The sequence below is a fragment of the Typopeltis vanoorti genome, chromosome 19, assembly GCF_054136105.1.
Source record: "Typopeltis vanoorti isolate ZY-2024b chromosome 19, IOZ_Tvanoo_1.0, whole genome shotgun sequence".
In the NCBI taxonomy this organism is placed as follows: domain Eukaryota; kingdom Metazoa; phylum Arthropoda; class Arachnida; order Uropygi; family Thelyphonidae; genus Typopeltis; species Typopeltis vanoorti.
In genome coordinates, this window is record NC_143567.1 from 50,285,223 (window position 1) to 50,312,880 (window position 27,658).

The window sequence follows — 27,658 nt, forward strand, 5'->3', positions numbered from 1 at the left end:
TAAATGCTTATGACCTTCCATGTTCAGATGCAACCCATCTCTTGCATACAGCTGTCTTTGCCTGCAAACACACTCCAGACATCAACAAATTACAGACCTCTTTTTCTGCACATTCTTGAAATCATATCATTCATTATCATTGCTCATCTATTTAACTCATAATTGTCAAAATGAGGCAACACACACACACACACACACACACATTAGGAATGAAACACACTATCCTCTCTTTGACACTTTTCTTCTTCACAATATCTAACAATGTTCTTAAATCTTTTGCTACCAGATACTACCACTCAGGTCATTTCTACCCACCATAACTATCATCTTTTCTGCATCATGCCCTCACTTTATCGCTAGTCACTTTCTCTCTCTCTCTCTCTATTGTTCCACCAGCCAAGCACTCCTCAGGCATACCACTCTCCATACCCTTAATCATAGAATCACCATATATTGTACCACTCATAACTTCATTCAAATGCAAACAATCGTCACTCATGGCCTCATTTTCTATGCTATTCATCATGACTCTCCCAGTTTCATTACTTCCCTCAACGCTCTTTTACTTACTCCCTCACTTTCATGACATCTCATTTCTTCTAGACCTCTTGCTTTCATTCTGTTGACTCCCAATCACTCCAATACTATTTAATACTTCATCATTCACCAAAGACTCTCCCTTACTTAATCCTGTTCTAGTTACTTCAGCTAAAGTAATCTCCATAGTCCTAATTTCTCTATTCAACACATTTAATTTAGTTTTAATTTCCAGCATATCCTTACTGACCACTTCCAATTCCTCTTGCAGGAGATGAAGGTCACTTTTCATTTTCACAAACTCCTGCTGAAGCTCTTCTGCTCTGGTTCCGATGTCTGCTTCCATTCCTAATCGCTCCAGTCTATCCCGACACTTCTCACATATGTCAACATTTTCATTCTTCTCATTGAGTCAAAGAGTCCACAGATACTTCACAATCTTCGGCACATACATATAGCAGTATCCACAACACATCCACTGCGAAAAATCCAAGACAGAGCTAGACTTTTGTGTAGAAGTCCTCCGAGCCGCTGACATATGTCTCTTGATGGTCGCCATCTTTAGACGCTGAAGTAGTGCACCGAACAGCAGCGAAAACACAATATATACAACAAAGTTTCAGCAATAACACCACAGAAGGACACTTGTATCCAACCGAAGCACAACTGCAGCACAATTTGAGACAAAAAGCCTTACTATACTTTAATTTAAAAACACTTTTTCTAGCATAGCTCAAAACAACGCCATGTTCACTTGCGACAGTAGCGCCACCATTTATTCAGTTAAAATTGAAACTTTATTGCTTGCTAGTTCATAAATAAGCCCAAGATGATTTATTTAATTATAATTTTAAAATAAAACTAGTGGAAATTATAATAATTCTTCATTTCACTATCTTTTATGCATTGAGGTAAGTTTGGTTAATTACTTCTAATATAGTCAGTTAATTACTTCCAATAACAAGAAGTGAAGATTATTGGCAATCTTCATTTCTCTTATTAGAGACAACATAACAAATTATCTTAAGGAAAAAAGCACCGACATTTTGAGACTTGACAGCTCATAAAAAATTATGATTAAACTCTAATTTCTAATTTAACTAATTTTACTTTATAATGAAGCATAACCACTGTATTATTGCAAGTAATTAAGTTTAATTTAAGTTGAATAAGTTGAATTTTAATACAGACATCCTCCACCTACTTGAATGTTCCAGGTAAGATTTTATGCAAGTACTTGAGAACAGGCTTAAAAAAAACTGGAGACAGGAAACTTCAAGAAGGATAAGTTGAATTCATGCCAAATAGATGTTGTTCTAATCAGATTTTTACTTTGCGATAAATAATACCCATGAGAAATCATTGGTATATAACAAGGATGTGTACCTAAGTGTTGAACATTTGGGAAAAGCACACATACATACCATACATACAATACACATACAATTTGCCAAAAACTTTTTTTTCAAAATGCTATAATTATATGAAGTAACTGTAACATTAAACAGAGAAATATCATATTTAAACTGCAAGTTAGCAAATTGTAGAAGTACAGAAAGATGATTTGATGTAAAATCAGGTGAAAGATACAGAGTATAATACATAGTCTATATTTAAACTGTAAGTCAGCAAATTAAAGAAGTACAGGGAGATGTTTTGATGTAGAATCACGTGGGAGATAAATATGCACACTATCTTCACTCTTACTCATAATCTATATGATCAGATTATGAAGGCAAGTGGCATTATACCTGATATAAAAATTGGAAACATGAAATTGAGCCCTTCATTACTTTGGTATCACTTCTAGGTCTGGCTCCCACTGATGAGACCTCAATAAAGGTCAAAACTGATCTGGGTGGTCATCCTCATAATACATAGCATTATACACACCCATAAGGATATGTGTATTGCATTATGGGGCAATTGATGTGAAGTCATTAGCCTCTAAGTAGCCCATCATGAAGTGACTTCACAAGTAAACTTTGCTTGCTTACACTTGGATAAAGGATGAAACCAAGAATATAATTTCTTGGCATCTTCAATTTATAGTATAACCAAGTGAAAAAACTTTTAATTTTCAACAGATTTTTGTGAAGATGGCAAACTGAATATCGAAATAGACACTAAGATAAGCAAAACTAGTCTGGCAGAGTCAGTTGAATGAATTTATATGGAATACAAAAAAAATTAGCCATAACTAGTAGTAGAAAAGTTGAGATTGGTTTGAACAGTGTTCAAACCAATCTCAACTTATGGATCTGAGAGTTTGGTTAGAAATAAAGGGAAGGAGTGATGACAAGGGGCCATCCCTGGAAGTTACGAAAGGAAACTGTGAGCAAGAGGGTGAGAAGTGGTTTCTTTGCATGGAGGGTGGTTGAACCGTGGAATGCATTGCCTGATGGAGTGGTGAGAGCGAGAATGGTCAATGAGTTTAAGGAGTGGTATGATAGACTTTGTGTTTCCTAGGAGGGACCTCCCATGATGAGTCTTGATAGACTTGTGTTTCCTAGGAAGGACTTCCACCAATGAGTCTTTTGACTCCTTGGAGGCCTAAATAATAAAAAGTTTTTGCTGATGAATTTCTCCAGCCAGTGCACTTTCCTCTTTTCATTTGACAAACCTCATAGTACTAATTCCAAGATTCAAGCTCTTCTATAACAAGCTCTTCTGCTGTCTTTATCATTATCCAGTGGATAACAGATAAGCTATTGAACTTTAGCATTATCAAAACACAGTCTTGTCTTATTTCTCACACAATAGATATTTAACCTTTTCTGGCATAAACACATTACATCTATGGCCTCTTCGGTTCTAAAATAATAATAATAATAAAAAAAACCTTCATATTATTTCCATTTATAATACTGTTGGAATGTTATTTAAAATCAGTGAGAGCGTGATTTTCATGATGGACAATGCTTAGTATCCAGAGTGGGTTTCCAAGGTAAACAGCTTCTAACTGAATGATATAATCACGTAATCACAAGAAAGATATTTATTTAACCAAATATTTCGGTCTGGAAATAGCAGACCATCTTCTCTTCTAACTGTGAAGTGTAATGTAGGCAAGGAAAGTGAGCAAGGAAATCCATAATTCTGGATCAAGGATTGGCATTAAAGACTAGAATTTGGGTTATTTCTAAAGCACTGGTTATAAAAGAGCAGTTCATTTAAATATAAGAGGGAGACTTTGACTGAAAATGGAGAGCCGTGGAGAACTCTGGGATTGGTAGTGAAATATGAGCAGCCATCTTCCAAGACGTCTAGTGAATAAATAGACAGGAAAGTGACAACCATGTTGAAAGGTGACAGAGATAGACCATAAGATGATAATTCAGTAAGTAGGCCTGAAATATCCTAGATTGTCAAAAAGGGACCGAATGAGTTTCACCAAACCTTTCCACAGCTTGTATCCAAAAGTGACTGAAGTTTCCTTAGGCAAGCTGCTGTGGATGGAGAGAGGAAATCCACAGAGATAGTCACATTAATTGGTAGGAATCCAGTGGTGATGAAATGACTATATTGATCTGCATTTATTTTGGTGAGAATGAAATAAGGCCAAGAAGAAAGAATGGAGAATAGTTTGATGGCTGACTTTTATCTTATTGCTATTATTATTAAGAGAGACCTCCAGGGAGTCAGGGACTCATCAAGAGAGGCCACATACTTATATACCAGACCACATACACACACCAGCTATCATACTTATTCTTGAATTCATTCACACTGCTTCACTCACAACATCCAATGGCAATCCATTCCAATCACGCACCATCCTATGAGAGAAAAATCTAGACTTCATCTCCTTCTTAGCGGCATTCATTCTCAGCTTCCCACAATGCCCTCTTGTCCTTTCCCCACATCCCATAAATTGAAAAATTCCATCAATAGAAATCCTGTATGACCCTTTCAGAAGTTTATAAGTCTCAATCATATCACCCCCTTTTTCTCCTTTTTTCTAGTGTCTGCAGTCTACAAATTCTCAATCTGTCTTCATAATCAGTATTCCGCAATCCGGATATCATTTTTAACACTCTCCTTTGCACGCTCTCCAAAATATCAGCATCACAACAGAAGCCAAGAAACCATACCTGCACACAACAGTCCAAGTGAGGTCTTATCAAGGCTTTGTAAAGGGGCTAAATAACATCCTTATCTTTACATATGAACGTAAAGATAAGGATGTTATTCAGCATTGCAATTAACTTTTGAGTTGTATTTGCAATCTTTGCTACATGGCCCCTGAATGTCAACTACCTATCTACTAACACTCCAAGATCCCTAGCCTCATCAGTTTCTTCTAGCATAATCCCACCAATATAATATGACATTGGATATCTAATCACGCTGAAGTGAATGACTTCACATTTAATGACATTGAACTGATATCCACTTTCCCAAGCCCACAATTCCAGCCTATTCAAATCATTCTGCAAGTACAGCATATCAGCAGCATTCCTAATTTCTTTACCTATCAGCAAATAGTTGTATGTTGCTTGTCAAATCTTTGCCATTATAATTAATGTACAGATTGAATAACAGTGGACCAAGCACTGATCCTTGTGGTACACCAGTGGTTACCTTAAATCTTAGACTCACATCCCCCATATACCACTTTGATATCTGTCAGTCAGTCATTCTCTTATCCAAACTAATATTCTATAGACCAAACCCATATTCCCCAATTTATGCAACAGCCTACCATGCTGTATTCTGTCAAAAGCCTTAGCAAAATCCAAAAGTATCATGGTGTATCTGTTCCCATTGTCTAGTTCAATGGTAACATTGTTATAGAATGTGAGCAAGTTACTAAAACATGACCTTCCCTTAGTAAACCCATGTTACTCATTGCAAAGTAGAGATTCACTGTCAACCCATTTCTGAATGCGAGCCCTAACCAATTTTTTCAAAATCTTCACCACCACTCTTGAGATACTGATTGGTCGATAGTTGGATACATCAGTCTTTGCACCACTCTTGTGCAATGGAATTACCATATATATTCTTCCCATTCCTGCGGAATCTTCCCTGTTCTGAGACTCATATTAAACAGCCTGGTCAAAGGAATAGCCAGTTCAGCTGAACACCCTTTTAGCACACATTCTGATATCCCATCAGTCCCTATTGCTGAATTCTTATTCAGTTTGTGCAAAATATCTAATAGCTCGTCATCATACACTTGAGTTTCTTCATCCAGTAAAGAGGTAGCAGTGAGCTCAATGTTGTGTACACCAGGTTGATAGTTTTTAACAAAATGGACACTCATTAGTTGAACAACATCTTCTGTATCTGTAACCCTGATGCCATCTGTATTTAGAAGAGTTATTCTTTCACATTAATTCTTCCTTTAACTTGCAGCATATCAACAGAATTCTTGTGGGTTGTCTTTAGCATGCAGAGCCAGTTTCTTTTCATACTCAAACTTTGCTTTCTGTACAACAGTTGTGACTATTCTAGCCTGCTGCTTATAATTTTCATAATGGACATCATCCTTATGCAAACGGTATTCCTTCCACATCATCCTTTTCTTACGAATCTCTAGCTTAATAAGATTACACATCCATTTGACTCCTGCCCTATTTATTCTTCAAACTCTCGGGACATATTTTGATATAGCATCATTTAAGTATTGTTTAATTGCTTCCCATGCACTGTCAATATTCTTCCCATCCAGCAATCGATCCCATTCCACTGAACTCAGTAAGTCCTCAGTTGATTATAATTTCCTGCTTTGTAGTTCAGCATGGAACCTTTTCTGAATGGAACATTCATAAACTTAGTCACTTCCCAAGGGAGTATCACATGATCACTCTCTCTACCTGGAGCCAGAATAGTTATGTCTTTAACTCAAATGCCCTGACACTATAATCAAATCTAACACTCTTTGACCTTTAGTTCCTTCTGTCATGTGCTGCTTGAGGAAGTTATCCCTCAGCAGCTCAATAAATGCATTTTCATTCTTCTCATGAGATTCTACTGCTACCTAATCAATATTTGGATAATTACAGTCTACCATTACTCTTTTCGTGCTCATCTTTTCTATTTGGTGATGCATGTCTTCATCACCAGCAACTGACCCACCAGGTCTGTAACAACACCCCACTATGTAATTGATCTTATTAGATTCCACCTCATGCAGATGGCTTCAAACTCACTGCCACATGAAATACTGTTAGTAGTAGTAGTAGTACTGCAGTCATAGGTCTCAACTCTAACTGGATTCAAGTCATCTGATATCATTAGCAGATACCCCCCCCCCTTCTGCTAACCTCTCTATCCTTCCTAAAAACAGTGTACCCCTTACACTCGTTAACAGTTAGTATGTCTGATTCTAATAGCCAGGTCTCACTAATGCAATTTGAGGTCACAACATATTGACCAAGGCAACAAATTCTACCCCTTTGTTTCTGATACACCTAGGATTCATGTACAGGCATAATAATCTACCTGCATGTTCTTTTGTATGTTCTTGTCTGAAGAGAAGACAGACAGAATGGGATTAAGATATAAGATTACAGGAACAGCAGGAAACAATTGGATGAGGATAACCTGTGAGTGAGAAGAGTGGAGAAAACTGCAAGAGCCATTCATCCAGCATTGGGATGAAACAGGCTGATAAAAACAACAACAACACAAAGAAACATCTCCAGGTATATGTTATGTTGTTTTCTAGATGATGAACATAAGAGATACATGAGAGATCACAAGTAAAGTAACAAGTAGCTAAATGTTATGATTGGAATGGACAAAGTCAGCTGTTTCTGATGCATTTCGTTATGACAGTATTTAGCAGACAAACTTAAATATAGAAAGTACATAATAATTGTGCACAGAGCTCAACAAATGATGCAAAACCTTACTTATCACACACACAAAAAAAAATTTACTGGCCAAATTCCCCTCACACACACCCTTCCATTTTTAATATGTCCCAGTAAGTCCATAAGAATTCTATATTGTGCTTAGTAATGCTTCATCTTTTCTTTCTTATAAAATTTTTCTTAGAAAGTTATTTTTTATTAAATAAAGATATTCTATTTTGTCCAATCTGTCTGCAGCTACTCACCACAGGTCAAAAGGCGAGTATTTGTTGAACCCTGATTGTGCAGTACCAGGGTATGCAGAAACTGTGCACAGTTTCATGCATATTAATACACACAGCAATTGTAAAAAAATAGATATACTGGAATTGCATAGTTCATAAAAGTTCATAAGTAAGGGAATTTATGTTCCCTACAGCTTCACTAAAAATCCAAGCTGGTAGTGTGGTATCTGAAAAGAGTAGTTTCACACACACTGGAAGAGCTGTGGTAGAGCCAAATCTTGTGTCAGCATAGAAACATAATGAAGAATTAATGCTCACTCCCTTCCAAAAGAACTGTTCTGAATGTAATGTCTTAACATGCTATGCTAAGAGCTCTAGTACAAAAGAATTGTGTACATTATTCTATTGTTAGCAGTGGAAAGAAAAGTAATAGAAAGTAATGTTGGGATATGTTGTACATATATGAATTTCTGAGTCGAGTATAAAATCTGTTAAATTTTAAACAAATGGCCAGCTTGGTTGGATAAGAAGTTAGCATATTAACTCTCCAACCAACCAGCTGCAGATTAGAATTCCACTGTAGGCATGGATGTTTGTGATTGTGTTTAGGTAGAAGATGAACTGTCCAGTGTGGGACCACCACTCTACTTATTGGAGGCCTGAAATGGCTTGAAAGAGTTCTATGTTTGGTCTCTAGAGCAGTGCTTATGGACTATGTATTTTTTTTTTAAATACAAGAAAAAAAAAATTAATAATAACAGGAAAAAATCCTTAGTTCACCGAGAGTAGGAATGTACCATAGGTTTATAAAAAAAAACTTTTGTGGTTAGGAGCCAAATAAACAAAAAAAAAAAAGGTGGTATTTTGTCTTCTGCTAACATGCAGTGAACATTTGAACATTCAAAACATAGCGATTATCACAAAGTAATTTGCATTTCCTAAAAAAGCTTATTAGCAGGAACTTCTTTCAGTCCTGACTGCAGATCTGGAGTGAGAGCTGAGCATGATTAACTTATCAGACTCAGCCTAATATCAGAAAATTGTAATGCTCTTCCCCAAATTGTTTCCCTCTCAGTGATAAGTAGCATCATAATCCTAATGGCTCTTGCAGCAGCTGCTCAACAGATAATTCCAGTCCAATAACAATATAACAATAGTAGCACCATCAATATCAAACTGCATTCTAGGATGAGACAAACAGAAATTAGTTTTGAATTTTCTTTTTTTCATATACTAATCCCAAAAGCAAGAGTTACAGTACCTAGCACATGCATTATGGGTGGGCAAAAGATTAAAAAGGAACCTACTGATTCTACCCCCCCCCCCAGAACAAACTGAGGTTATAATCCTTGAGTAAAGCACTATGTTAAGAAGGTTTCCATAGGCCATAAACAGATTCGATTGAATGAAAGAGAAAGAGAGAGAGAGATCAATTCAGTATGTTTGATATGTAAGCAAAAGATTGAAAAGGAGATCAAGTGGAGGTTGTAGTCCATGGAAAAGAGTATGTAAATGAAGAAAAATGTTCCAAAGGACACAGTTAGATAAAGAGAAAGACAGAGAGAAGAGAGGTCAATTCAATGCATTTGAAGTCAGAGGCAATGGATGGTGACATGCAACTGTTTGCGATTTTTTAAGCTTAAAGTAAAATGTAAGAAGAAAGAATGACAGTTCAGTAATACAAATGTTCATAGAGATTACAGAGATGTTAGGTCAGTAACCGTCTGTAACGCAGCCTATGTGCACTCTTGCGAATCAAAGCCATTCTGCTCAAATATGTAAGTTCTGAATGACCCTCATAATATCCTAATAAATATCATACTATTGCAAAATATTAAAAATTTTGGTGACTTAACAGTTAACTTATGTGAGAAATAAACTCACATTTTGATGCCTGCCAAGTACAGATTAGAACTACTCTAATACATCAGTTATTTCATTTTTAAAAAAAACTTCTCAAAACTGTAGATAATATGATTTAACTTACTCCTAAATTCAGCATATTTTGTTGTAGCTTGTTTGAAAGACTGAGCAGTAGTCTGAACTTTTGCAGCTAGTTCATTCCATCTTTCTTGTAATATGGAAACTTCTTTAGCTAAATCATCTAGGGAACTAGCACTGGCAGACTTGAGGATGTTATTTGCTATGTCACAAAGATGATTATATTCTGGTGTTTTGACATCTACACGTTCTCTAAGTGTCTAGAATAATATGGTATGGAAAATTCAATGTTAGTTACAACATCTTCAAGATGTAAAATGAATTTAATAATATTAATATCCAGATATTGCTAAATCCCTATATATAATTCATGAGATCCATCTCTCTCTCTCGGTTCATTTATTATTCGCTCTGTTCATGATTTTCATGTATGAGACATTAGTTAATGATTATAAGTTTGATACTAAACTACAAACAAATTAAATTATGCAGGGAGAAATAAAAACTATTTAATGAATTATCCATATCTATGGACTTGTTTTATATAGAACTCTTCAGAGTAACGAGAGGTATACAAGGAGAAATGCAATAACAAAGATATTAAATAGCAGAGCTAGCAAAATTTCACAAAACATATATGAGGCTGTAATAATCAGTTAATAGTAATGGAGGTAATTTTTGGAATATTACAAATAATGATGTACAACTCACAAAATAGTCTTCTGAAATGGAACTAGCTATAGTGAATAATCCATCCAGTTTTTTCTATCTTCTTAATATATAGATTTGTGTGGTTTGTGGAAACATTCATATTGATAAAATATATCCAGAACAAAAAACAGAATCCCTTAAAAACAAAAAGTTCATAAAATTATTATTGTTTATTTATATTTTATTTTTTAATATGCTTCTATCTGATTGTAACTTCAGAAAAAGGCCTGGTTGGCTGAGTGGTTAGCATATCCGCTCTCCTGCCAAAAGGCTGCAGATTCGAATCCCGCCGTGGGCATGGATGTTTGCGATTGTCTGTGAAAATACTAGTAGTAGTAATGGTAGGTGGTAGATGGCGTTGGTGTAGTTGCTGTTTGTTGTGGTTGGAGGAGACAGAAAGATGTAGAGTAGGTGCCCTCCCTCAATGAGTCCTTGGACTCCCTGGAGGTGTCACGTAATAAAATAAATAAATAAATAAAAACGGGACTATTCTCTGATGATTTGGATACAACCTATATTGCTGCAGAATGTACTTCTGCTGTTATGCTCTTGTAAAACAGGGAGTATATGACTGTGAAAGTTGACAATGATGTCTTTATCATGAAGGTTATTTTCTTGATCATAAATTAGTAAATAACCTTCAATTGGTTTACCGATCAAGTGTTGATCAATTTTATTAACTGAACCAACTAGTTTCACCACACTTATCTGTTGACATCTTCAGGGCTTACATAGAGGTTTAAACAATCTCACAATTATGCGTAACTGCAAACTGACAAGAATAACTGTAAAAAACTGACTAGAATAATTACAAATAAAATAGTATCGAACGTGAGTGAAACACTTATCGCGTGTATAAGATCAGCTAGCTGTTGCTGAGGAACTTTCTGTAGTTTGTATTAAAGTTCATTTCTTCCGTTTTTAAGGTTCTGATTAGGGTTTTCCATATCTCTGGGAGTATTAGGCCTTGATTTCTGTTAAGGTTGACTTGAAAGAGAAAAACAACTACCATTTTTAGACATCTTAATCAAAAAACAAATTGAAGGCAGTATAAATCTATCGGTGTACAGAAAACCGACCAATACAGGTCGCTACCTACATTTCAACTCCTCCCACCACATCTCACATAAACTCAGCATTGTACACATGTTAAAGAAAAGAGCGATTCGCATCACAACGGACAACAAGACCCTTCAAGATGAGTTAAAATTTATTTCCAATAATTTGTACTTGAACGGATATCCAAGAAGACTAGTCAATAAAATCCTTTTCTCTGAACCACCACAAAGAGAACAAGAAGATATTCAATATATAAAAACGATTGCATTTCCGTTTGTAAGTGGCATCTCCAACAAGCTCGCCAATCTCCTCAAACAACATAAAATAAGAGTAACATTCAAACCAATAGAATCTATTAGTAAACTACTAAGATCTCCAAAAGACAACCATCCTTTCCTACAAATATGCTGGAGTTTATAATATTCCATGCTCATGTGGCTCTAGTTACATCGGACAGACTTCGAGAAGCCTCGAAATCAGGAAAAAGGAACACATTGGCTATGTCAAAAACAACAGACAGGACATTTCTGGCCTACAACTAACCATGTCATCGAGTGGGACAAAAGCTGTTCCCCTTACATAGAGGAAGATTACCATTCAAGAATTTTCAAAGAGGCAGCCACAGTCGCCCGTTCTACTGTCAACCTTAACAGAAATCAAGGCCTAATACTCCCAGAGATATGGAAAACCCTAATCAGAACCTTAAAAACAGAAGAAATGAGCTTTAATACAAACTACAGAAAGTTCCTCAGCAACAGCTAGCTGATCTTGTATACGCGATACGTGTTTCACTCATGTTCGATACTGTTTTATTTGTAATTATTCTAGTCAGTTTTTTACAGTTATTCTTGTCAGTTTGCAGTTACGCATAATTGTGAGATTGTTTAAACCTCTATGTAAGCCCTGAAGATGCCAACAGATAAGTGTGGCGAAACTAGTTGGTTCAGTTAATAAAACTGATCAACACTTGATCGGTAAACCAAAAAATATTATTATTTAATGATGTCTTTAATTACGGTGGGAAAAGAAAATTTTTTCTAAGTGATTTATTGACAACTTGTGCTTTAAAAAATGCCTGTTAATCACTGAGAAAATATTTTCAAGAAAGATAATTCCTATTCCTCCCTCTCCTCTGAAGAACCCCTTTGTGTAGGAGGTGTAAAACCTCTTAACAGTTTTAGTAAAGCTTGATCAGGTGATATGGTGATATTGAAAAATATCACAAAATACAGACTTGTATCTGTCTGTGTGAAATGGTTTGTGGTGAAAGAGGAGTCTGCTTGTTGATTTGTATTTAGATAAAGTATCGATAAAGGGAAATCAGTTCTTCTCCTATCTCAATGTCATTTAATTTGGAAGTTTTGGGTTTATAGGCATGTAACTAAACTCTATGGGTTATAAAGATTCAAATGGAAAAGCTTGAATGCTTTATGGAAAAAAAAAAAAAAAACCCAGCAAAGTTAGTATTTACTATTCATTGTTTTGATATCGTTGTAGCAGATAAGGTAAATTAGCCAAAATACTTAGCCCAACACAAGAAATATAGTTTTTAACATAAATGATATTATTATTGCACAGTGCAGTTCTGAAAGCAGATTCACAATCTTCATGGTATCTATCATATCTCTCCTTAAACAAAGTTACTCACACTGCTTAAACCAAGCTGACACTGGCAATTCATTTCACTGATTCACCAGTCTTCAAGTGAAAAATCTAGTCCTTGCACCGTTGCCAGTCAATTTCCAGGGATGACCCCTTGTTCTGCACCTCCAGCCAAATGCTGAAATGTTTCTTCTGACTCAATCCTATAAAATCCTTTTAGTAACTTAAATGTTTCTATCATATCCCTTATTTTTCACCTATTACTATTATTATTATATAATACTTCACTTGGACTACTGTGTGCAGATCTGGTTTTCATTGTGATTCTGATACAATGAAAAAAAGAGCAAAGGAAAGTTTTAAAAATGATACCGGGATTGTGGAATACTGATTATGAAGACAAATTGAGAATTTGTAAACTGCAGACTCTAGAAAACAGGAAAAAGAGGGATGATATGATTGAGACTTATAAACTTCTGAAAGGATCATACAGTATTTCAGCTGATAGAATTTTTCATTTCATGGAGGGTGTGGAAAGATTAAGAGGGTATCCTGGGAAGCTGAGAATGAATGCTGCCAAGAAGAGGATGAGATCTAGATTTTTCTCTCATAGTGTGGTGTGTGATTGGAATGGATTGCCATTGGATATTGTGTGTGCAAGAAGCATGAATGAATTCAAGAACCAGTATGACAACTGGTGAGCATAGTGTGTGTGTGTGTGTGTAGTGGCCTCCTTCAATGAGTCCCTGACTCCCTAGAGATCTCTCTTAATAATAATAATAATAAATAATAATTATGCTACTCCAGAGAACAAAGGAACTCATCAAGGAGTGCCATTTTAGTTACCCATACTTATATATCTATCATTTTAAATTATTATTATTATTTGAGACCCCAAGGGAGTCAAGGATTCATTAAGGGAGGCTATATTTCACCCAAACCAGTTGTCATAGCTTCCCTTAAAGTCATTTACACTAAATACAATCACTACTTCAAGAGGTAAACTATTCCACTTCCTCACTATTCTGTGGGAGAAAAATCTAACTCTTACCCCAAAACTTAACTTCCATGGATATCCCCATGTTCTCTTCTCACCTTCCATCTAATGAAAAATTTCATCAGATGATATCCTATAACACGGGTGGCGAACCTATGGCACGCCCAAGAATTTTGTTGGCACGTCAACGATTTACATATGGCATCCTTTTATACGCTTATAAATTATTCAATCTTTTTTTTTAATTGTTACAATACGTACAAGTTAAATTTTGTTTTACAGGAGAGAGCAGCTATGAAGACATGAATTCTATTGGTGTGGTATTAACAAAAGATCACATGACCCTTTAAAGACAAATGGAACCGACAATTTTTGAGTTGAAATGCTAATTCTCTTCAACCGAATTCCATAGCATCTGTCATAACAACATTCACTATATATTTATTAGTTTTAAGACATTCACAATGAGGTGTCGTTTATCATTCCGATAGAACTTCTCATTACCGGTGAGCTCTATTCACACAAAGTTTCAACCCTTGGTTGATTTTTATTGCCTTGTTTGTGTTTTAGTTGGAAGGGGAACTCACACAAGCATTATATGGCATGTTTCAATTCGTGGTAAAATTTTATTTGAAGTAAGCCTTTGTGATCTGTCATAATGACATCGAGAATTTCAAATGCAATCAAACAAACAAACACTTATTTCATGTAACTGAAAAATTAGACAAGTTTTAGTTAGATACTGTGTTTCCGGTGCAATATATAGTTTTGCTTGCATCTATACAGCGTAGTTTCTGTGAGAGGGGTACATGTGATTCATTAGTTAGCGCCGTTTTTATTCCAGCTGTCTCTAATTGCACTATTTGTTGAGAAATATATTACACAGACTGCAAAAGCCTCTGTACCTTATTCAAGATACAATAAAACTAATTTTTTTTTTCTTGCATCTACAGTATATAATGGCTGTTGGGGAAGGCGTGTTGTTTTTGTGTGGGAGGTATATATGCAAAACGTTTTAATGTCTTTTTTCAGAAAGTGAAATCAGGGGTGCCAGTTATATGTGAGGACAAGTTATATTCGACAGTAAGCTTTCACCGACAAGTCAACATCCTTCTGCTACTTCCCCTGCTCCGCTGACTTCTATGGTGAGTTACAATGCATAAATATTTTTCTCGCTACCATTTTTTTTTTTTTCAAACCAACATCATTAAAATCAATTTAATAATACAATAATCAATTTTATACTGAATAATATTATAAATTTTTGGTGATCAGAATGGAATATGTCAATGAAACTTACCACAAGTTAATTTAATGATGTTGGCCTGAGGAAACTACAATATTGTAACATTAGTCCTGTGATTGATAACTAATTTAAATGTGTACTTTTATATTTCTCAACATGCTACACCATATACATAAGTGTACTAATACTCTTTATGATTATTCCATAATTAATTATTAATACTTATTTACTAAAATAAATAGCCAAAAGGCTTCACATCGGCGATACAAAATTATATAAATTAAGTGGATATTAAATCCAACATTAAACATTACTTTAATGTATGAACTTTAAAAATGGGAATGGTATTTACAAGTAAGTTTGTTGGGACTGGGCCCTCTAATACAGTAAGAATAAATATAAATACAGTAAAAATAGAGTCTTATAGAAAAAGAATTGAGAACGACTGGTCCTTAGGATTCCCTGACTTTTTCCCTTTTCTAATTGCACGTGCATTCATTATGCATTTTGCACCGAGCATCTGCAAGTGCATTATTGTTGCGTACACTGTTTTGTTTTTGCTACTGTAAATGGGAATTATAAAGATAATTTAATTTAGGCATATAATAAAATGTTGATTTTTTTGAAACCATAAAAAATGCATTTGATTTAAGTTTCGAGTTATTTTGTTACAGTTCTACTGAACATGGCTGGCGAAAATAGAAAACAAAAATTATCACAGTCAAGCGGCAGAGAGTTCCAAAACTGGTGGACTGAAGAGTATGGTATGATTAACAAAGACAATAAAGCAATGTGTGTTTTATGTTCCGGGACAGTTGTGTGAGAACGTCGTCAGTAAAACGGTATTATGAGACAAACCATAAATCGCTCCTTGAGAAAAGCAAGGACAAACAGAAAGAATTTATTGCTTAGGTAATTAAAAATAGGAATATCCAGTCAACAACCCTAATGAAATTTATCTGCAGTCGTTCAACTATAACCGTTGCTAGTTTTTTTGCCTCAAATGTAATTGCCAAACACGGGAAACTTTTTAGTGATGGGAATATGTAAAAGAAGCATGCTTAAAATGTGCACAGTTCTCTTTGAAGATTTTAAAAACAAGGAAAAAATTATTCAAAGAATAAAAGATATGCCTTTGGCTAGAAACACAGTGAAAGATAGAATCATAGAAATGGCTAAAAATATAACTCATCAGCAAAAAATAGATATAAAATCTTCTGGTTTAATTTCTCTTTGTCTTGAGGCGAATACTGACATAACGTGATCGGCTCATTTAGCAATTTTTATTCATTATTCTGTTGGGAATAATATCAAAGAAGAATTGATAAGTTTAACATCATTAGCAACAACAACAACAAAAGGAATAGATATTTGCAATGCAGTTGTAAATGCACTTGCTGAAAGAGATATAGATCCTTCTAAATTGTATCAGTAACTACTGATGGTGCTCGCAGTATGACTGGAGAGGAAAATGGGTTCGTCAATTTATTTACCAAACGTATTGGACATTTAGTTCTGGGTTTTCATTGTATTATACATTGGCAGGTTTACGTACGCAGTTCAGGCAATTTGCAGAAACATCAAAATTTATTTTGTATCCAGACACAACATGAGCAGATAAACTCAATTTGAAGATTTTCGAGTAGCTGAATTTGGAAGATATAGAAATGCAATTAATCGATTTTCAATCTAGTTCTACATGGAAACAAAAGTTTGTCGATTTGAGAAATGACTAAATTTCTCAAATTTGAGAATGCAGAAGAGGAAATATTGAAAACCTGGAATGCCATTCCTGAAAAAACCTTTTGTTGTTTAAAAAAAACTAGTGATGGCTACATTATCAAATTTCTCCTCTACATATGCTCGTGAGTTATTTTCATTATTTTTCAAAATGAATTTTATAAAAGACAGTTTAATAGAATGACTGATGAATCTCATTCGGTGTGTGTATTACTAACAGTGACAAAATTTGGCATCTAATGTATAACAGCAAAAATCTCATTAATAATTGATATATTGATAAATTAATAAATTGATAATAGGTTGATATTGATTTGTATACGACAATGTGTATGCCAAATTATGAGTTAATTTTTATGAAATTCTATGTTAATTTTTAAACCTGTCTCAATAAAATTCTGTAATTAATTTTGAATTAATTTTTCCCCTATTAAAAACTTCACGGCACATCAGCAACTTGATAGTTTATACTTGTAAATATTTGGCATGCGCAGAAGCATGTCAGCAACTCGATTTGTAAACTTTTGGCATGCGCACATAAAAAGGTTCGCCACCACTGTTCTATAACACCCATTCAGAAGTTTATAGATCTCTGTCATATTCACCCCCCCCATTTTTTTTCCTGTTGACCAGTTCTGTAGTCCACATACTCTCAATCTGCCCTCATAATTATTTACATTCCACAGTGTGAATACAACTTTGTAACTCTTCTTTGCACCCTTTCCACAACTTTATCCACAACTTTATCCACCAAATCTGCACATAGTACTCAAGATGTAGTCTTATCAAGAGGCAAAACGACTTCCTTAGCCTTCATGTCATGATTTGTTTCAACATTGCAATTATCCTCTGAGTTGTATTTGCAATTTTAGCTGTGACCTTTGAACTTCAAATTCGTATCTGCTGTAATCACAAGGCACTACCCTCATCAATTTCTTGTAGCATAACCCTGCTAATATAATACACTGTTAGAAATCTCATCACATCTCATCATTATGCTAGATAATAAATTATATTCTTATTTTAATCTTTTACCCAAGTGTGAGCAAACAAGGTTTGTACATGAATTATCTTTGCAAGTAGGATATTTGTATATGGAGGCAAATAACTTCACATCAAACTTCCCTATTATACATGCCCATCATATCTCCCTTCAAACACAGTTACCAAAGACACACTCATAACATCATATGGTAGTTCATTTCACATACTCACCAGATTCTGGAAAAAATAAGAATCTAAATATTCCAATCTTCCTAGACAAACTCTTAACCAATTTCCACAGATGATTACAAATTCTGCCTGTATCAGTTATAAGGTACAAGATCTCATTTACATCCATACTGAAAGTGCTCCTTACTAACTTCTATATTTATATCATACAGTAGTGAACAAATTAATCTGAACAAGCCAAATTTTCATCAAGCTTTTGGTTTGGGATTTAGTTCACTATTTTGATTTAGTGCTATGTGTTTTAATTGTCTCTATGATGTTTTTTAATAGTGTTTTTGCATTTTTAATATTGTAAACAAGTTTACATTTGTAGTGTTTTATTCATTCTGTGTGGCTATAAAATGGATACATCTCCAAGAAAGTGTTCAAAAATATGTGCTCATTCTCAGCACATATCCATGACTCAAAGACAAATTACTAATGAGTGTGGTGTTGGTTTAGGTAGAGTTAATGCAATTTTAAAGAGGTTTAGGGAGACAGGTACCTTTTCTCTTAACAGAATAGGAAAACTACACTTACTCAAGATTGTTTACTAGTCAGGAAAAGCAAAATGAATCCAAGATTGTCTGCTGTTGCAGACTTAAATAGAGACTTGGCAACTAGTGGGATTAATGTTCCTGACATAACAGTCCATCAAAAATTATTGGAAGCAGAGAGGACTGCCCACAGACCAAAAAAAAGAAACAACTGTTGATAAAGGCTATTCAGAAAAAGAGGCTCCAGTGGACAAAAGTGTACAAAGATTGAACTGCTGAGAAGTGGAAGAAGGTCATATTCTCAGATGAAAGCCATTTCTTTATCCAAGGAGAGTGAGTAAGCTATGTTTGCAAATTAGCAGCTGACAAGACTTCGTCCGCCCATCTCAACAAGCTCCTAAACACCCAGCTAAAAAGATGTTCTGGGGTTGTTTTCACATGACGGTCCAGGATCACTTATACCTGTTGATGGTATGATGAAAAGTGACCAATACATAAAAATATTGGAGAAAAGATTGGTCCCACAGATCCAGAAAGACAAAGAACTCATCTTCCAACAGGATCTCACTTCATTCCACACTTCAAAAAAAGTGAGAGTTTCTCAAAAATCACAACATCCAATTGCTTCAGTGGCCAGATAACTCTCCTGACATTAACCCAATAGAAAATTTTTGGGCCATAGTGAAAAAGAGACTTGGAAAATTTAAATTATGATACAAAGGATAACTTACTACAATCCATTATAAAAGTGTGGTTTCCAGATGCAGAAATAAGAAAAATGTGTTCTACGTTAGTAGAGTCCATGCATAATCAAATTAATGAACTTATTAGGAAAAGAAGAACATAAATAATTAGGTAAAGTTGGAGTTTAATTTTTGTACTTATTTTCTTGCAAAATTAATTTTTTTTCTTCTTTAAAATGTGAGTGTTCAGATTAATTTGTTTGTTACTGTATCTCCTCTGATCCATCTACGAGGATGGTCTGAAAGGTTCTCGGTCTTGACCATCAATGGCAACACTATTGGCGCGATTTTTTTTTTTTTCTAAGTTGGTACATCTGGCATAAGCATCATGTGTGAAATTGCAAGTCATTCTATCGAGCAGTTTTTTTTTTATACAGCTGTCTGAAGCAAAAGTGTTGTCTGCATCCCTTGAAATGGATAAAATTGAGGATCGTGTGGTTATAAAATTCTTAGTAAAAGAACATTTAACAGCAAAAGAAATTCATTTGAAGTTCATAAAAGTTTATGGGCTCTCTTCTCCTTCGTTTTCGACAATTAAAAAATGGGCTGACGTGTTTAAATGTGGCTGTACCAGCCTTGAAGCTAATCCATGGGAAGGATGTCCAAAAAACTGTAACAACACCAGAAATCATTGATCAAGTGAACGATATGTTACTGGATGACCAGCGAGTCAAAGTGCGTGAAATTGCTGACACTATAGGCATTCGTTTCAAAACAACATGTAGGATATCTTTTGCATGAAGAATTGCAAATGGAAAAGCTTTGCGCAAGATGGATGCCGTGCTTGCTCACAGCAGATCAAAAACACACTTGCATGAAAATCTCTGAACAGAACTTGGAACGTTTTAACAAGAATAAAACTGATTTTGTGCATCGACTTATTACTATGAATGAGACTGGGATTCACCATTACACACCAAAATCCAAACAGCAGTCAAAACAGTGGACAGAAGCCAGTTGTTTAGCGCCAAAGAAGACAAAATCGGTTCCATCAGTAGGAAAGGTCATGGCATCGGTGTTTTGGAATGCTAAAGGCATTTTGTTTATTAATTATCTTGAAAAGGGTAAAACAATAACTAGAGAATATTATTCCGATCTTTTAACAAGACTAAACGAAAATATTCGTGAGAAAAGACCCTTTTTTGCAGAAGAAAAAAATCATCTTTCATCCGTACAATGCACCTGCCCACAAAGCTGTTTTGGCAATGGGAAAATTAAGGGATCTACACTATGAATTGTTGGAACATCCACCCTATTCCCGAGATCTGGCTCTCTCTGACTTCTATCTCTTCCCAAAACTAAAACTCTTCCTCGTTGGGTAGCATTTTTCTTCAAATCAAGAGGTGATTGCAGCTGTAGAGGGGTATTTTGCAGATCTTACTGAGAGCCACTACAGGGACAGGATAATGGCGCTGGAGCATCGCTGGAATAAATGTATTAGTCTCAATGGAGATAATGTTAAAAAATAAAAATAATTTAGAAATTATAAATTCGTTTTTTCATTGTTATGAAAACTGTTATGAACTTTTCAGACCACCTTCATATTCCTCAAACTTTGAAGACCACACTCTCTCAATATATCCTCATATGCACAACTCCACAAGCCAGTTATCATCCTGGTCACCTATATCATCTCTCTCTCTCTCGGATCTCCTCATGTCTGAGGACTCGTGACCTTCCTGATGATGCTTCGCCATTTCTCTCTCTCCTGTGCTTCTCTTATTGCTTGTTCTAGTTTAAGTCCAGTGATTCTTGATATTTGGTCAATCCACCTGTAGGGTGGTTTTCCTCTTTTTCTTTTCCCACACGGTTTACCTGGATGATTATTTTTTTCAGGCAGTTGCCTTCCCTTCTACATATGTGTCCAAAATATTGTACTCTCTTGTCAATTATGATTATCAGTCTTGTGTGGATATTAAGTTCTTCTAGGATACTTTTGTCTGTTCATTTTTCTGTCCAAGACACTCTTAACAATCTTCTCCAGCACCAGAGCTCAAAACACCTCAATTCTTCTTCTGTCGTCTTTTCAATTGTCCAAGGTTCAGAAGCATAGAGAAAGATCAAATAAACTAAGGTTTCTACAAGCTTAATTTTGGTCTTTTTGGAGATGTGCCTATCTTCCCAGATCTTAGTTAAATCAGTCATCGGTTTCTTAGCTAGTGCTGTTCTTCTTGTTTTCTCTTTTTTACATCCATCTTTTTTTGTCATTATCACTCCAAGGAATTGAAATTGTCGACAATTTCAATTCCTTCTATATCTATCTCTTCTGCATTGTTTAAAACCATTATTTTGGTTTTGTCTTGATTTATTCGTAAACCATGGTTTAAGCTTTCCCATTCTAATTGATTTAGGATGGATTTTAATTCCTGTTCATTTGTTGCTATTATCACTGTGTCATCTGCGTATCATAGGTTAGTGATTGTTCGGCCACTTAATTTAATGCCTCCATACCACTTTTCCAGAGATCGTTTCATTATAGTTTTGCTGTAAAGGTTGAATAGTAATGGTGAGAGTATGCATCATTGTCTTGAACCTTTTTCAAATTGGAACAGGGGGACACTGAGTTTTCAATTCTTACTGTTGCTTGATTTTGTTGATATAAGTTCTTTATGAGGGTTACTAGATGGTTTGGTATTCCTGATTCTTGCATGATGTCCCATAAAATATCCCATCTCATACAGTCAAAGGCCTTGGAGTAATCTATAAAGCATAGATAAAGGCTTAAGTTGAATCCCTTGCTTTTTCGATTATTTGTCTGATGTTAGATATATGATCTCTAGTTCCTTGACCTTTTCTGAATCCTGCTTGTTCTTCTGAGATCTGATGGTCTATAAAACTTTGTAATCTTTCATATGCATTTTTGAAAATTATGGAGACAACTACCATTTTTGAATAAAAACTTTAGTTTAATATAACTAAAATCTACATTCGACGTTTTGACCTTTATGTCAAGGTCATCTTCTGGAGCATACACTATACACAGAAAACAAGCTACATTACAATCAAACTGGTTTGTTAAAGATACTGACCAACTGCTACAACAATTGTTGGCCTGACCCCTGGTGAAAAAAATAATAATAATAAAAAAATAAATAAATAAAATAAAATAAAAAATTAAAAAAAATTATACATCAACGCTAGAGTCCTATTATTAGTATTATCTGTTGGTTGTAGAAATACATTGGGCGCAACAACAAGTAACCATCTGTATACATATATTAACATCATGATTATACCTGTACATTCCAGCCAGTTGGTATGGAATGGTTTTCTAATACTAGTTGAAGATTGGCTAGAGTCCTGACTTATGCTGGATCTTATATATTAGGTAGGCTGAATGTGTGCCATCCAGATCCTTGGAATTTTCATGCCATCTTTGTTGTTGATATTTGGATGGTTTATCAAGATTTCCCAGGCTTCCTTGAATTTCCTTTCATACCAGGTTTTTGTGTGGCGTAAAGAGCAGGTGCTATTCCAGTTGATTTGATGTAAGGTGTTGAGTGCATGGTCTGAGAGGCCTGCTTCACCATAATGGTTATATTTAATGTGTCTAATGTGTTCTTTCTTGCGTATAGGTATTGTCTGTCCTGTTTCACCAATGTACAGTAAGTTACAGGTGCAGCGGAGATGCAATAGACTCCAGGATGTGCTAATGGGAGGAGAGGATCCTTAGAGGAGTTGAATATGGTTTTAAGTTTAGTGGGTGGTTTAAAGGTGGCATTGAGGTTATAATGTTGTAGGATTCTGTTGATTTTTTCTGATAACCCTTTAATGTATGGGATGGCTATAGTTTTACTGTAATCTAGATTCATTTTTGTTGTTGTTTCATGGAGTATTTTATTAATGGTATTTTTGTTATAGCCATTATTAATGAATGTGTCGCTGATGATTTTTAGTTCTTATTTCAGGGTTAGAGCTGGTTAGAGCAAATTGTTGTAGCTCTGTTTGCGTTTGGTCAGTATCTTTAACAAACCAGTTTGATTATAGTGTAGCTTGTTTTCTGTGTATAGTGTATGCTCCAGAAAATGACCTTGACATAAAGGTCAAAACATCGAATGTAGATTTTAGTTATATTAAACTAAAGTTTTTATTCAAACACGGTGGTTGTCTCCATAATTTTCAAAAATGCATTCGGATCACCATGTAAGCTTAAAAGAAAGGATTTGTAATCTCCTTAATAATGTATAGTAAAATCTTGCTGGTATGTGAGATAAGGGCAATGGTGTGGTAGTTTCACATTTGTTGTGATTGCCTTTCTTGTAGATTGGGAAAATGGTGGAACTAGTCCAGTCATTTGGCCATCTTCCAGTCTTCCAGATTTTGTTGCATAAATCATGTATCAAGTTGACTGCATTCTCTCTAAGGTTTTTCAGCATTTCAGCCGGTATTGAATCACGACCTGGGGCTTTGTTATTCCTTAATTTTTTGATTGCTTGTTTTACTTCACTTTTGAGGATCTCCGGTTCCGTTTCCGTGTTTTCCATCGCTCCTTCATCTTCTTGTTGAATAGCTGGGTCCTTGTAAAGCTCAGTGTAATATTCTTTCCATCTTCTGCCTGTGTCGATTAAGATCTTGCCGTTTTCCTCTGTAATTATATTAAGTTTTGGTTTGAATTTTTTGATTATATCCTTAACCTTCTTGAATAAATCTGTTGTTTCATTAGAGTTGGAGTGTCTTTCTATTTCTTTACAGATGTTTTAGATATAGCTATTTTTATCTTTTTGACAAGATTTCTTAATTTTTAAATTTCTAAATTTAAAAATTTATTCAGGTTCAGGTAATTTGGGTTTTGCCAATCTGTTGTTATTTGTTTTCTTTTTTTCAATTAGTTCTAGGGTTTCTTTTGTAATCCATGGACTGCCATTGTTCTTTTTTATTGGGATGTTTTTGGCTGCAGATTTTGCAATGGTTTGTTTTAGGTGTGTCTAATGTGATTCAATGCTTTGTTCCTGAGATGTGCTTTTTTATTTCTTGAGCTCTGCTTCAATGTCCATCATAAATTTGTTGTCCATTTGTGAAAAGTCATATCTTTTGTTGCTGCTATTCTTGTTTTCTTTAAGATGGATCTTTAAATTAGAGATTAATAATTGATGGTCTGATCCACAGTCTGCACCTGGCAGTGTTTTGGTGTTATTAATTAGTGTCCTCCATCTTCTGTCGATTAAAATTTTGATTCTTACATCGATTCCCAGGTGCTACTCATGCATATAGTCTACTCTTGTACTGTTTGTACATTGTGTTAGTGATTGCTAATTCCCTTTCAATGCAGAACTCCAATGGTGTTTCTCCTCATTCGTTTCTAATTCCCAGTCCATATTTTCCAATGATTCCATTTAAGTAATCATCATGTGCATTGGATCCCACCTTAGCATTGAAGTCTCCTAAAATTATTTGAATATTCTTTCTTGGTATTGTATCCATAGTTTCATTTAGGTCTTTGTAGAATTTAACACATATCATCTATATGTGTTAAATAATTTCATTTGTCTTCATCTTACATTTCATTAAGTTCTCAAAAACTGGCCATAGGTTATGAGCTGAGTTAAGTATTCTCCTCACATAACTTCTTACAAACTTGGTGAGAGAGCATACAGAGCATATGAACCTCAATCAGTATGTATCCTCCATTGTGGTCAGACCATTCAGTTACAATGCATCCAGGGACACACTGATTCAAGACAGCTATTAGAAGAATGCTAAGAGGACACCACCAACTCTATCAATTACCAAAAATAAAATATATAAATAAAATAATCTAAACCCTCCACATACAGTAGGTAATGATGCTGTTCTTTTGTAGTAAAGATATGGGTTTGAATCCCATTTAGAATATGATGAGCTTTTGTCAGCTCTTTTCAAGTGAAGTGAGTTAGCCAGTCTCTTAAGGGATGACAGGGTATTTTCTCCTGGAAGCAGTAGTTTTTTGTGTCCCAAAAGAGGCAACCCAGCTTGAAAACACATGCAATTTAACACAGCAGACAATACAGATAAGATTAATCATCATATCATAAGCAGCAATAGAGTTGCAAAAGAAGCCAAATTTCTTAGCCATGACAGGTCACTGAACCTAAAACAAAAGAAAAAAGAAGATGTATAAAACTGTCAAATTTTACATGTCCCAGAGACAACCAATTAATTCTTGTAAGTGAAATACTTCAATAAACTTTGTTTTTTGCTGATTAGTAAAATATCAAACATATATACTGCACATGAGAAATACTCTGCTGTCATTCAAATACAAAAGCCAAGTAGTTAGTAGTTATGATGACATTGAAGCACATACAGGGTACTCTGCAACACAACCAACAAACTTCAACAGGACATTCAAGAGAGTATTTCATATTTCACACAGAGTATGGATAAATTTGATTCCATTATCATATTACAGGAACATTACTATACATGACAGAAGAGGGCAAAAATGTCCAAATATTGTTCTGTAGTTTCTGTTCTGTTAATTTACCAACTTTCCAAGATTACAATGACCATCTTTACACACTGTTAATAAAACTGGGCACCTTACTGGTTGCAAGCATGACGCTATTTATTACTCCATTGGCTGTTCCCACATACAGATAGTTTCAATTCTTATACCATCAGTAGCATCAATTATTATGCATATCAACTACTGTCATGTTTCTGTTGCTCTACTTTATAAGAAAACCTGTAATGAAGATAGAACCTTTAATGGGGGAAGAGGGATTAGCATGGATCCACCTACTGGGAACATGTGTACTGAGGAATGCTGCCATCTATCTGCTGAAGTGCGTTGATGTTTTATCATGCTATTTCCACATCTGGTGTCATGTCATAGTATATACTGTAAATACAGTAATAGGTTATTTTTATTTTGTTTTTTTTTTGCAGACAACTCTATAATAATCTGTTGCAAGATGTCCCTGTATGAAATGTGATCCAATAAAATCATTACCTAATAATCCATACTACACATTTACTGAAAACCTGTAATGGAAATCCCATTCTGTCAGTTCATTTTGCTGTGCCCAAGTGTTGAAATTCCATGTGTTACATATATCATAGGTGAAATAAGCTTCACTGTAACAGAATGTGAGCAAGAATAGTCAAATATGAAGTCATCCTCAAAATTGTACAGATGCATGATCTTTGGAAAAGAGATGTTGTACTTTCATTGCAAGTGATATGGATCAAGGCCATTGGAGAACACAATTCTTCATATCTGGGATAGTAGAACACTAGTTATATGTGAACTTCTGCATTGCATTCTTTGCTGCACATCATCTTTATGACACTGTTGTACATGTTCTGCAGTTGCAGTCTCCATCCAACATGAATACACGTATGCAAACAGTGAGTGATGAGAAACCATGCAATGTGGATATCATCACCAATGATTCACTTCAGCAGTACATTCATTTTCATGGCAAAAATCATACATGAATAGCATGCTGGCATATTCCACATTCAAAAATTGTTCAAGCCACAATCACACTTGCTGAGATGCAGCACAAGGTTACAGGAGTACCACTGCTACTATTACAGACCATAACATGATACAAAGTTGAAATGACCTGGAGCATTTATAAACTTTTCTACTTAAAATGATCTTAAAATGTACTTGCAGTTTGTCAGCACAGAATATCCTGTATGTTTAATGGTGTTCATATGGTGTTTTGTTGAAATCCAGATTGACTAAGTGGATAGCATCTTTGCTTTCAAATCTACAGGCCATGAGTTCAAATCCCATTGTAACACGAATGTTTGTGAAGTCTTTAGTAGTAGATAATTTGCATTGCTCTGATTGAGGTCACCAACCTACTTATTGGAGGAATGAAGCAGCTTGAAAAGTATCATGTTTGGTCTCTAAAGCAGAACTCCCAGATTATATCTAATTCTCAGAGTCCCTCCTCCCCCTTCCAATGTGATGCACATTTAGAACCTTTCATTGGTGGGAATGACACAAAAAATAATGTAGAGGACATGTCATGTAACAGTACTCTCAACTAAATTAGACTGAGATGTAATAAAAAAAATTAAAATAAAAAAGAAAATCAAAACTAACTGAAGTGACACAGCTGAAATATAATTAAACATTAAGTTGAGCACTGGTGGAGAGAATATAATAAAGCAACAAACATAACAAAGATATTACAGGCAGTGCAAAAGGAATTATTGTGAGTTTTTAGATGAGTACAGTGAGTATGGGGAAAGAATAGTTTTATATAAGAGAGACAGTGCACCTGAATGTGGTATCAGGAGTCTGGAGAAATTATTTATTGATATCAGAACTAATACAGAGCGTCAGAGAAACTAGATCAAGAGCAGAATGGTATATGTAATATATCA

General features: G+C 35.0%; 1 protein-coding gene across 1 annotated transcript in view; it reads right to left on the reverse strand.

The window, feature by feature from the left end:
* Dys (Dystrophin) overlaps window positions 1–27,658 on the reverse strand; it is a 923,162-nt gene that overhangs the window by 606,430 nt on the left and 289,074 nt on the right. Inside the window, exon 26 of the mRNA XM_090409612.1 lies at window positions 9,573–9,786. Coding sequence (XP_090265738.1) covers window positions 9,573–9,786 — 214 coding nt within the window. The remainder of the gene's footprint in view (window positions 1–9,572; window positions 9,787–27,658) is intronic.